The sequence below is a fragment of the Camponotus floridanus genome, unplaced genomic scaffold, assembly GCF_003227725.1.
Source record: "Camponotus floridanus strain SB8 unplaced genomic scaffold, Cflo_v7.5 scaffold1, whole genome shotgun sequence".
Taxonomy (NCBI): Eukaryota; Metazoa; Arthropoda; class Insecta; order Hymenoptera; family Formicidae; genus Camponotus; species Camponotus floridanus.
This window is the reverse complement of record NW_020229214.1, coordinates 9,084,395-9,095,469: the sequence shown is the minus strand read 5'-3', so window position 1 is coordinate 9,095,469 and position 11,075 is coordinate 9,084,395. Positions and strand designations below refer to the sequence as shown.

The window sequence follows — 11,075 nt, the reverse complement described above, 5'->3', positions numbered from 1 at the left end:
TAACAATTATTTTGATCTGTCCTAAATCTAAAAATACGCTTTTGTTTTAATTTACAAAGAATCTCAAGCCATAAAATAAAATTATACAGAATATTAATTCTTTTATAATATATGTACCAATCAATGCAAATATTAAATTAGCATTGATTGATACTTTCAATTCTACTACTTACAAGTATTTCATGGTTGACATGTTTTGACTGTTTTTGATAAAGAAATTAGATTATATCCTTGAAAAATTTACATTTTTACGATAATAATGAAATATGCTTTATACATAAAATTTGATATTTTTATAATTCAAACATAAATGAATCGATTTCATTGCTAAGTATTAACTACTAATAGTAGCACCTCCTTAAGAGATTATATATAATTAGTGGAAATGGACTTCCTTATCATAAAATTTTAAGAGTTTAATATGAAATAATATTTGTTTTCGTTGATTTTTGATAAAAAAGTGTCGAGTTATTGTTACGAAATATTGGGAGGAACAACAGTCACAATCATTCGGACTTACATTTTATAATAGATTTCGCGTGACACATATAAAACAAAAATACATGAAAAAAATAATAAATGAAGAAAACAAAACATGTATATTTTGATGTAGTACAATATTGGGATGTGTACTGGATGAAATTCTTTCTAAATAGAATATGTGATATACGATATAAATCTATTGGAGTGATGCGACATGAATCTTGAGTTTATTTAAAATGTTTATGAATGAAGGAATAATTATGATATTGTTACTTTAAATGTTCACTCACAATTTTCACAAAAAAACAATAGTAATTGATATATAAAAAAAGACTGATAAAACGCTAATAATTTATATAACATATTATAAAAGAATATTTATAATACACCAGGAATAAAGATAAATTATTATAATTATCAATATAAAAATATATAGAGCGCTCAATTAGTAGATAATATCAATGTTTTATGTTAAATCGTGTTTGTATCGCGATTTATATACCTCGCGATTATTCTCTTCTCATTACTTATAATATCCAACATAGAAATACTTTTAAATCCACCGGTTTAATGCTGCATGAATAAAAATATAAAAGTAGAAAACAAGTCATAAAAGATATTAAATAATAACTAATCATATATAATTGAAATTAAGTTCACTCGGTAATGATCTAAAAGATATTTAAATTAATAACATTTTCTCATAACTAAGAAAATATTTCAGCAAAAATATTCAAATATTCTTTTTAAGAATTTATAATAGATATATAATATATTAATATATCTCTCTCTCGTAAATAATTTTTACATTTTCTATTAATTTTATGTAAATAAAAACTATATATTTAGAATAGTTAAAAAATCAATGCTAAAGTCTTTGTTAAGAGAAAACTTGAAAAGTAATGAAAGATAAATACTAATTATTTATAATTCAACAATTACTATAAAATTAAAAAATGTAGCAATAAAAGAGGATAATTTACTATATATCCTAAATTTAAATCTCTTTTCGAAAAATGCACGTTTTTCATTATTAGTATATATTATTTGTATATATTTATAAAAAAAGGTAGTTGCTAAATTTAATTAGAATTACTTTACAAATTTTACTATTTTTTTTTTATTATTTTAAATGAAATATAATTAAAATCTTGGAATATTATAAGAAATACACTAACGCGCGCGATGCTCGATTATCACGAACAAGTTTTAAGTCTTTGTTATGAAAATAGTGCAAAAATCAGAATGCCACATTACGAAATATCAAACTTATTTTAAAATTTAAATGAAAAAAGATAAAATATATATATAAAGAAAAGTCTTTAAAACATTAATCTCATTTACAATACCTAGTAGAATTTTAAAATATAGACCAGAAGAAATGTATGTCAGCAGTGAGTATAGAATTTTATACACACTACTAGGGTAAGGAAAAATTTAGAAACATTTATGACAAGAATAACAATATTATAAAATTCAAATACTAGCAATGAGACATGAATTTTTCGAAGAGATTTAAATTTAGGATATAATTATCCTCTTTTATTCCTACATCTTTTAATTTTATAGTAATTGTTGAATTATAAATAATTAGTATCTCCTATATATATGATCTTTTATTACTTTTCAAATTTTTTCTTACTAAAGCCTTTAGTATTGATATTTAAAAAAAAGAAATATATATGTATATTAGAATTTTATAGTATTTTTATTTTTGTCACACAGTCATATATATTCACACACATATGTATATTCATAGTATATTAATAAATAAATGTTTCTGAATTTTTTTTCTTCCCTAGTAGTGTGTGTAATATTCTATATTCATTGCTGACATATGTTTCTTCTAGTTTATATTTTAAAATTCTGGGTGGGTATTATAAATGAGATTAATATTTTAAAGACTTTTCTTTATCTTTGTGTAAACATTGCAAATGTTTAGATACAATTAATAAATATATTATAATATTGCAAAAAGCATCTAAATTCTTCATCAATGTGAAACTCTCTCTTTCTCTTTCTGTTCTGCTAAATTATATTGATATATATTGGCAATTAAAAAATATGCAGTTATGTAATAATTTCAGTCCAATACACATTCCCAACCTTAACAATCCAACCTTAACAATCTCTTAGGTTCGGATTAATACACGCGACGAGTCGACCTTGTTATATATGTAAGTCGTCGAATTATTATATGTCGGTAAACTCGTCATGTACTTGCTACAGGCAAACATGTATATACATATATATGTATACATGTACATATATATGATTACATTTAAAGACTATTAGGGGGGAAGGATGTAGAGCTATTACTGTGAGCCAGACTTAACATGGAGCCGCTGAGGCTTTCATCGTCCGGGTAAGATTCTTTTGATGCCTCAGCTATCGCCAAAGCGCTATAATAATTTGAAAAATATTATAAAAATTATAAAGTATCACATAGAGATGCCGTATAATGTTTGTAACAATGAATGAGAATAACAAATATCTTATTAAAAATTGAAATAAATGTTGTGTGCTATGTTTATAAAATTTAATTACATCATATCTTTTCATAGTAAATTTTACACTTTGAATCAAATAATAAAGTGGGATTTTCTAAAATAAGGATCCTGAATTCTCATACCTGAATCCTATTCTTGCACTTTCTTCGTCAAATTGCTGCAGTTCCCGTTCTTGCCTTTCATGCAACAGACGTATACGTTCACTACGTTCACGGAGGAATTCCTGAGTTTCTAGTTCCATTTTTTGCTCAAGCAAGGCTCGTCGAACAGATACGCGATCTTCCAATTCGCGGCGTTCTCTGTTTCTCTGTGCCTCGGCTTGCATTTTATTTTTTGATTGGTATGCCATCAGAATTTCTAATTCATAATTTAATCTTTCCTGTAAAATTAATTTTAAAATCATGTAATTAGTAAAAGAATACACGATATATAATATATCACAGTAATATATATTATAATTTGTTTTATCAGACCTTAAGATTATGGCATTCTACTTCTTGTGATTCATCTAGCCGTATACTTTGTTTTTGGAGCATTTCAGCGATACTCTGTTCATATTGATCGCCTAAAAGTGCCAATTTACGTCTTTGTTCTTCCTTTAACTTTTTAATAACTGCTTTTTGTTCTTCTTTAACAGTTGTTTGAAGGATTTGAGCTTTTAATGCTTTATATTGTCGCGTTTGTATTTTACAAGTTTCTCTAAACTGTTTACGAATTTGCATTTCTTTTTGCTAAAATTACAAAAATTATTTAATTATTACAATTATTAATAAATTATACTATTGAAAACATATAACATTAAAATTGACATGTCAAGTTGTACTTTTATATTTTCATAAATGAATATCAGCTAGAAAATAGTTATGCATTATATAACTAATGCTCGCACTAATATTTATTATTGTGTCACTCACCTTAAGACTCTTCGGTTGTTGCTTAAGTTCTAATGCATGTTTTTTACGTAAATCACGTTCGGCCCTTTGCATATAATCCTGTTGATTACAAAGTTCTGTTGTATGCTGTCGATGCACCTGATCTTCACGAAGTGCATGAACTGCTCTTTGCTGTCTATATTCCAATTCTTGTGTCTTTTCATGATGTCGCAGGAGCATAGCATGTGCCTGTTCCAATTGCTGTTGCCGTTTATTCAATTCCTATATAAATTTATTTTTATATAAATTTAACATGTCTTAAACATTTAATAAAAAATAAAAAATGTTAATAGAATATTAATTAATAAGTTTAATTTTGAAGTTAATACATAAAGTTAATTAAAAAAAAAGAGCTTTATATACAATATATAAAGCATATTATATCATTTGACATCATGATGGATTGAACAGAATAAAAAAGAAAGTTTCTTGCAAAGAAATTGTTTTTAAAAAATATGCTACAGTTTTTTTATAAATATTTTACATATCTATATTATAGCTATTACTATGTGCTTTTTTATATTATTATATATTGTTTGTAAAAAATATGTATTTAAAATTAAACAGAGAAAAGATTTTGGTGAAAATATTGCTTAGAATAGTTGAAGAATCATTCATTTAAACATGTAATATGTACAAACCTCACGAAGAAGCTCCTGTTCCAGACTGTGGAAGATGAGTAACTTTTTTCTACGGAATTTACGAATTTCAAGATCCAAATATTCTCGTTGTCCCCTCGCAAGCCGTTGTTCCTCTTGCGCTTCCATTTGTCTTAAATTATCTTTCTGACTTTGAAGTGTAGCATCTCGTTGCCTCTTTGGAGTTACTTCGTCCTGAGAAAGTTCTTTTTTCCATCTTTCTTTATAAGCCTATATAAATACAATTGTATAATGTTTAAAAATATAAATTAAATATAAATTAAATATATTATAAACTTTATATATTGAATTATATATTTTTATGCCAATAATATCTTACTTTGTACTCTCTTTTCTGTTGAGCTTCTAGAGCTTTACGATCAGCTTCCTGTCTACTTGTTATCTCTTTATGAAGTTTCTTTTCAGCATTTTGATTTTGTTTTAATTTACGTTCCAATTCTTGTAGATGTCTAAGTTGCAATTTCTCGAGATCTTTACTAAATTGTTGCAAAAGAGTTTCATATTCCTTATCTAATAATTGTTTATGTGATTCCATTTCCATTTTGCAGCGTTCCTCTAATTTTACCTGCAATAAATTATATGATAAATAAAATTTGTATAATTATTAACAAATAAAAATAATATATGTATATAATGCCAATTTCTGATAGGTCCCGAAAAAAGCCATTAGCATTTGGCAATGACAAACTATTAAAGGAGGAGCTTCCTGAGATGCCTATCGAATGTTTTGAGATAATTAAACTATTTTTACTGTTATCACCAGAGTTGTTTTTTTTTCAATTAATTTTAAAAAATTTCTCATTTCTGATAAAAGAAAATTTAAATTCTGATTCAAAAATACATATTGCAAATTAAAAAATTTATAGTTATATTTATCAATTATTATATTTATCAATAATCATGAATTATAAAATTGCAGACTTTTTTATTTAGGCTTTCCTCTCTGTATTATTCCTAATAATGTTAAACAAAATTTGAGTTCTTACCAAAGCACCTTGGTGTTCTCTTCTCATTCGTTTATAGCCACTCATTTGTTCATGCATTTCTTCTTGCATATGTTCCTTTTGTTGTTTGGTAACAATTGAAGTTGTCCTAATTGTTGCAAAATTATTGGCACCGTGTTCAAGAAGATTGGCAGTGACACCACCTGCTGAAACTTTATGCCGATTTCTGACAGATCCCGAAGAATAGTCATTACCATCAGCATTCGGTAATGGCAGGCTATTGGTGGAGGAACTTTGAGAGCTTGCTGAGACGCCCATCGAGTGAATCGAATGTTCTGAGGTAATTGAATTACTTTTGCTACTATCACCACCTGTTTGTTCATCAGGTGTATCTGTAATCATACAATTGTAAAGATTTAGAAATGTTAATAAAATGCATTTACACATACTCAATCCATATAAAAAAATAGTACTAAGATTTAATACTTGATAAAATAAATTGTTGACATACCATCAGCATCACCAACTGTGCTCTCTGTTTCGCATGCATCAATCATCAAGATTTTCTTCATTTTACGATAATTTAAATTATCTAATTCCCGGACAGCAGCTTTTGTTCTCTGTATCAAATCTATTAAAACTTGAGGAGAACGTGATCTGGTGACAAATGGATGCTGTAAAATTGAAAGCCTATAAGAGAACAACTAGACTACTATTAAACATACGTGTATAATATTATTAAAAAAAAAAAAGATATAAAATATATATATAAAGCATCATTGTGTTGATATATATATATATATATAAAGACAACTCACTGATAACAGTTTTCCGGATGTCAATCTTTCAATTGGACTTTTTGTAAGACACACCTCAACAAAATGACGAAAGACATCAGTCCAATCTGGTGAATTTAACGTTGGAGTATCATTCTGTGCAATATGATACAAAGCGCTCATAGCGTTCATATTAAAATAAGGCGGTTTTCTTTCCGCTGTAATTAATAATGTATCACTAATTAAATTTTATATGTCTAAAGTAAAATAAATAATAATAATAATTAGGATAAATTAGGATAAAAAGTTTAATAAAGTGAAATAGTTAAAATGTGTAAATTATAAATTAGAAAGCTTAGGAAAATCATACTGATATCTTATAATTCAAATAATCAATATAATATTTTGTTGCTTGGATATAAATGTTACACATGTAAAATAATTGAGCAATTAATAATAGTAATATTCAAATTATTAATATACAACAAATATTAATCTGTTAATTCTAGAGAGTTTTACATAATCAATATATTAAATTATAAATATATACCTAATTCGATGCATGTTATTCCTAATGACCATACATCAACTTTGCCATCATATTGCCCTTCATCCATAGCCAATATAACTTCTGGTGCCATCCAATATGGAGTCCCTACAAAGCTGTTGGCTGGACATTTTATACTTGCGGATCCAAAATCAGCTAATTTCACTGTACCATTTTCAGTAAGTAGAATATTTCCTGCTTTCACATCACGATGGATTCTACCAAGATTGTGCAGATAATTCAAGCCACGTAATACACCATCACATATTGCAGCTATCTCTTCTTCTTTAAGAGGTCTTTTGTGTACTTCAATAATATCTGATGCAGAGCCAAGACAATATTCCATCACCAACTATAAAAAATAATATATGCAAAAACTTTACAATGTCTTTAAAATGTCAATTTTACAGATTTAAAATTAGACAAATTTTTTTTGACTAAAAAAAGAAATGAAATCTCATACATACCCAGGCAGTGTGGTCCCTGAGATAGCAACCCTTATACTCTATAGTGTTAGGATGATTAAGTTGCCTAAGAAATCGAATTTCCTTCAAAATATCCTGCCATTTTTCCACCGTTTGCTTTCCCAAGTAGGACATCTTCTTGATGGCAACAATTTCTTTGGTAACCAGGCATCGTGCATAGTAAACAGCCCCGAAACTACCATGCCCGATCTCGCGCAGATCCTCAAATATTTTCTCCGGATCATTTTTCTCAAATAATTCGGCAATCTCTGGGTCCTTCAAACTACCAGGCCTTGCAACAGCTGGCATAGTCGAGTTATTGATAATTAGATGCCCGAGGCCTAGTCCAGACACCTTGCTTTGTTGAATCGTCTTTAGATTCCTCGCCTGAACCTTCCAACTTTAATAGATCCTCTGTCAGTCCATTCCTGAATATAACATTCTATCTAGAAAAGAAATATATTTTCGATATAAACACATTAAAAATTGATTCAAACTAGAATTACACTAATGCATATATTGATAATAGAAAAAAAAAATATTGTTTCTTTTTACATTAAATGACAGTTTTAACCAATTGCTACATAAAGTACATAATTATTAGAAAATAGAATAATTCATATTCTTATATAAGATATTAAAAATAAGATTAAAGATAATTAATTCATAGAAATTGTTATAAAAATATATTAAACAAGAATTTACAACTTATTAATATTTCACTTTTCAGTAATTAAATATTTTGATAAATATGAAATTAAAATTCCACATGACAGGAAGCCACTTCAAATGAGATAAAAGATAATGTTTTGTCTATTTGTATTTCCAAAACTCAACAAGAAACAACTTTAACTGTTTATAACACGAAAATTATCAATGTCTTAGCATAAAAATTCTTTTTTTCATTCCAATTTTTAATAAGAAATATCTACATTCTTCTCAATATTATGTTTTATATTGCTTTTAAGTTGTATTAATCCTAGAACTGTAATTTTCATATATTATGTACTTATCAGAATTGACATTTTTTTGACATTTGTATTGAAAAGAAATTTTAAGTAACTTGATTTTAAAGTTTTTCACTTTGTCAATTTATAACATTGTTATGATTAATGAATTAATTATAAAGTATCATTGTGGATTATTCAGAGAAATCATTCAATGAAAAATCTTTAATCAATTTGAAGCAACTGCATTTTTTCTGCAAATTCCACCTATCAATATCTTCCGTACTTGTTAATTTTCAATAAACATTTTGACATGTATAAAATTAAGACTCTTTTATCGATAATTTTCTTAAAAACAATATCTCCCTATCCATTTACATCCACTCAAATTTTATTACACACAAATGACCCCCACAAATGATTTAAATCTTTTACAGTTATCGCTAATAAAGTTCCACTCGTCGAGCATTCTATCCGAGAGGAGACTGGGTTAAGACGTTTGCTCCCCGAATCGCAAAAAAAAAAAAAAATCGTTAATTTTTCACGCGAACATTAGAAGTCGCAGCACCTTCCGACCGGATGCACTTTACGAGTCTCGCCAAGTTTAACGCGACACAACGCACGAACCGCAAACACAACAACAAACATTTACGTTCGCAGCCCATTGTCCTGCTTTGTCGTCGTTTCTGTGTTTTTTTTTTCCTTTTCGTTCGCAGAGCGAGATCTAAAAGTGATCCCCCCGGTCGACGAGGGCGAGGAAAGAGAATACGTAACGACACCGCAGAAATAGGCACGTTCCCGTAGGAGCGACGAGAACCGCCGCAACTCTCGTCATTGTTATCGCGTTAGTCACATTACTCGCCAACGAGAAAGAAAGAGAGAGAGAAAGAGAGAGAGAGAGAGAGAGCGAGAAAAAGACCGACACCTAGTATGTACATCGAACGAGAGGAGATCCTGGACGCGGAGGAGGATCGCGATGATTTTGTCAAGTCGACCGTTATGCTGCGCGAAGAGGAGCATCGACTGCCTTATCGCACCGGAACCGAAACGGGGAAGAAGGAAGAGGCGAGGGGGGCAGGGGGAGGAGGAGGAGGAGGGGTCAAAATATTCGGCGAGACGCGTTTGGATGACGGGGGTGTACGTGCGAGATAATCGAGCGGCGCGGAAAGAATCCTTAAAAGAGAGATTAGGGGAACCGAGAGGCCACCTCGGGATATCCTCGAACGCGATGGAGCAGGCTTTACGGAGGAGGCTCGACGAAAACGACGAAAAGGTGGAATCGCTCGCGGGGGGGGGAGATGGAAAATGAAAAATGCGGGCATAAGAAGGATCGCGGTCCGGATCCGGACCCTCTCCCCCCTCCCCCCGCCCCGCGAGAGCGCGAGCGATACGCAGCGCTGCGCTGCGCTGCGATGCGCCGTGTTCCCGATGCGCTCCGTCAATACGCGAAAACACACAATCGCATTAGCGTGCGTCACGGCCGGGTCCGGCTGCTGGTGTGACATCGCGTCGCACGGTTAGCGACTCGCGGAACCTCCGAGCGGAAGGAAATTCGCGGGGAGGGCAGGGTCGATCGGTCGGCTAAAAAAGGGCCGAGAAAATCGTATTCACCTCGAAAATGGCGAGGGAGCGGGCGGGGAAGCATGCGCCTCGCAGGCTCCGTGCACTCTCTTCAGGCGGAGGAGAAGACGGCGACCAAGGAGGAGGAGCGAGAGGAGGAGCAGCGGCAGCTCTTTTTCCTGGCCGCCGATCCCGCGGGCATAATTAAACGCCCGTGCCCGTCCTCGACTCGCCGTCCTCGTCGCGCAGACCGCGCGCCGCGCCCCGGAACGATACGCGCCTCGTCGCCCTCGTCCTCGTCCTCGTCCTCGTCGTCGTCCTCGTCGCCGTCGCCGTGTCGTATACGCACGTCACGCACGCACCAACATGCACACACGCACACGCGCGAAACACTGGCCCGCGCGCGGGCGCGCTCTCTCTCCCGAGAGAGAGAGCGAGGAAGCGGTTCGGGCGACGACGAGCCGCTTCGCGGACGCGACCGACGCGGATTTCGTGCGCGGACCCAACGACGATCGCCCGAGGATCACCGTCCACGAGAACGTTTCCTCTTCTGCGCTTCACGTCCCCCGATCTCGCCCCGTTTTACACTTATATACCGTACACTGTACACACTACACCAGGCGCACACGAGAGCCGTCCGTCCGTCGCGATAGCGGTGGCGCTCTACGCCGGTCACGTTGCAAACTAGCCGCCTCGATACGCTCGCTCTTCCGTTCTCTTTGTCCTTCGTCCTTCCTCTCCTTCTTGTCCTCTCTCTCTTTCTACGTAGGGCTAGCCCAGAAACTTTTCGTTGCCGACCGATGGAAAGGACCTGAGGGTCTTTCGTTTTACTCCGTCGATAACGCGCGCCTCATCATTTTCTGCATTATCGACCGTCGTTCGGGTAGCTCTCGAAATAGACTACTCGATTTATCGATTTAAATATGAATGTTGTATAGCTATTTTTTAGTATATTTGTTATTAAAAATATACGAGTTGCGATATAAGATGATAATTAATGTATAAATAATGGTTAATTTTTTAATAATTTAGTCATATTATATCTAATTCATAATGGAAATTTGTATATATAAATAGAAAAAGTACTTCTTACGTATTTTACACATTTTGCAGTAGTGAATTGTATCATATATATATGTATATATAAAATGCATACATCAATACTTATAATATTTTAAAAAATTATCTTACCTTTTAAGAATCAAGAGAGTGATAATTGGATAAATATAAAATAAAATGACAGGGAAGAAATA

General features: G+C 32.2%; 1 protein-coding gene across 4 annotated transcripts; it reads right to left on the bottom strand.

The window, feature by feature from the left end:
- Positions 1 to 2,359: 2,359 nt before the first annotated feature.
- LOC105254289 (serine/threonine-protein kinase Tao) lies at positions 2,360 to 10,593 on the bottom strand. Of its 4 annotated transcripts, none has more exons than XM_011262845.3 (12): positions 9,874 to 10,593; positions 7,319 to 7,761; positions 6,855 to 7,203; positions 6,347 to 6,522; positions 6,040 to 6,202; positions 5,571 to 5,920; positions 4,904 to 5,149; positions 4,567 to 4,794; positions 3,908 to 4,147; positions 3,467 to 3,724; positions 3,116 to 3,372; positions 2,360 to 2,885 (listed from the first exon to the last, which is right to left on the bottom strand). In XM_011262845.3, exons 2-12 carry the CDS (start codon positions 7,622 to 7,624, stop codon positions 2,765 to 2,767), a joined length of 2,694 nt encoding a protein of 897 aa, XP_011261147.1. In that variant the 5' UTR covers positions 7,625 to 7,761; positions 9,874 to 10,593; the 3' UTR covers positions 2,360 to 2,764. The 4 variants fall into 4 exon arrangements, with proteins under 4 accessions (XP_011261147.1, XP_011261150.1, XP_025262871.1 ...); XM_011262848.3 differs by having other exon boundaries at positions 7,319 to 7,757; XM_025407086.1 differs by lacking the exon at positions 9,874 to 10,593 and adding an exon at positions 8,915 to 9,096 and having other exon boundaries at positions 7,319 to 7,757.
- Positions 10,594 to 11,075: the final 482 nt, after the last annotated feature.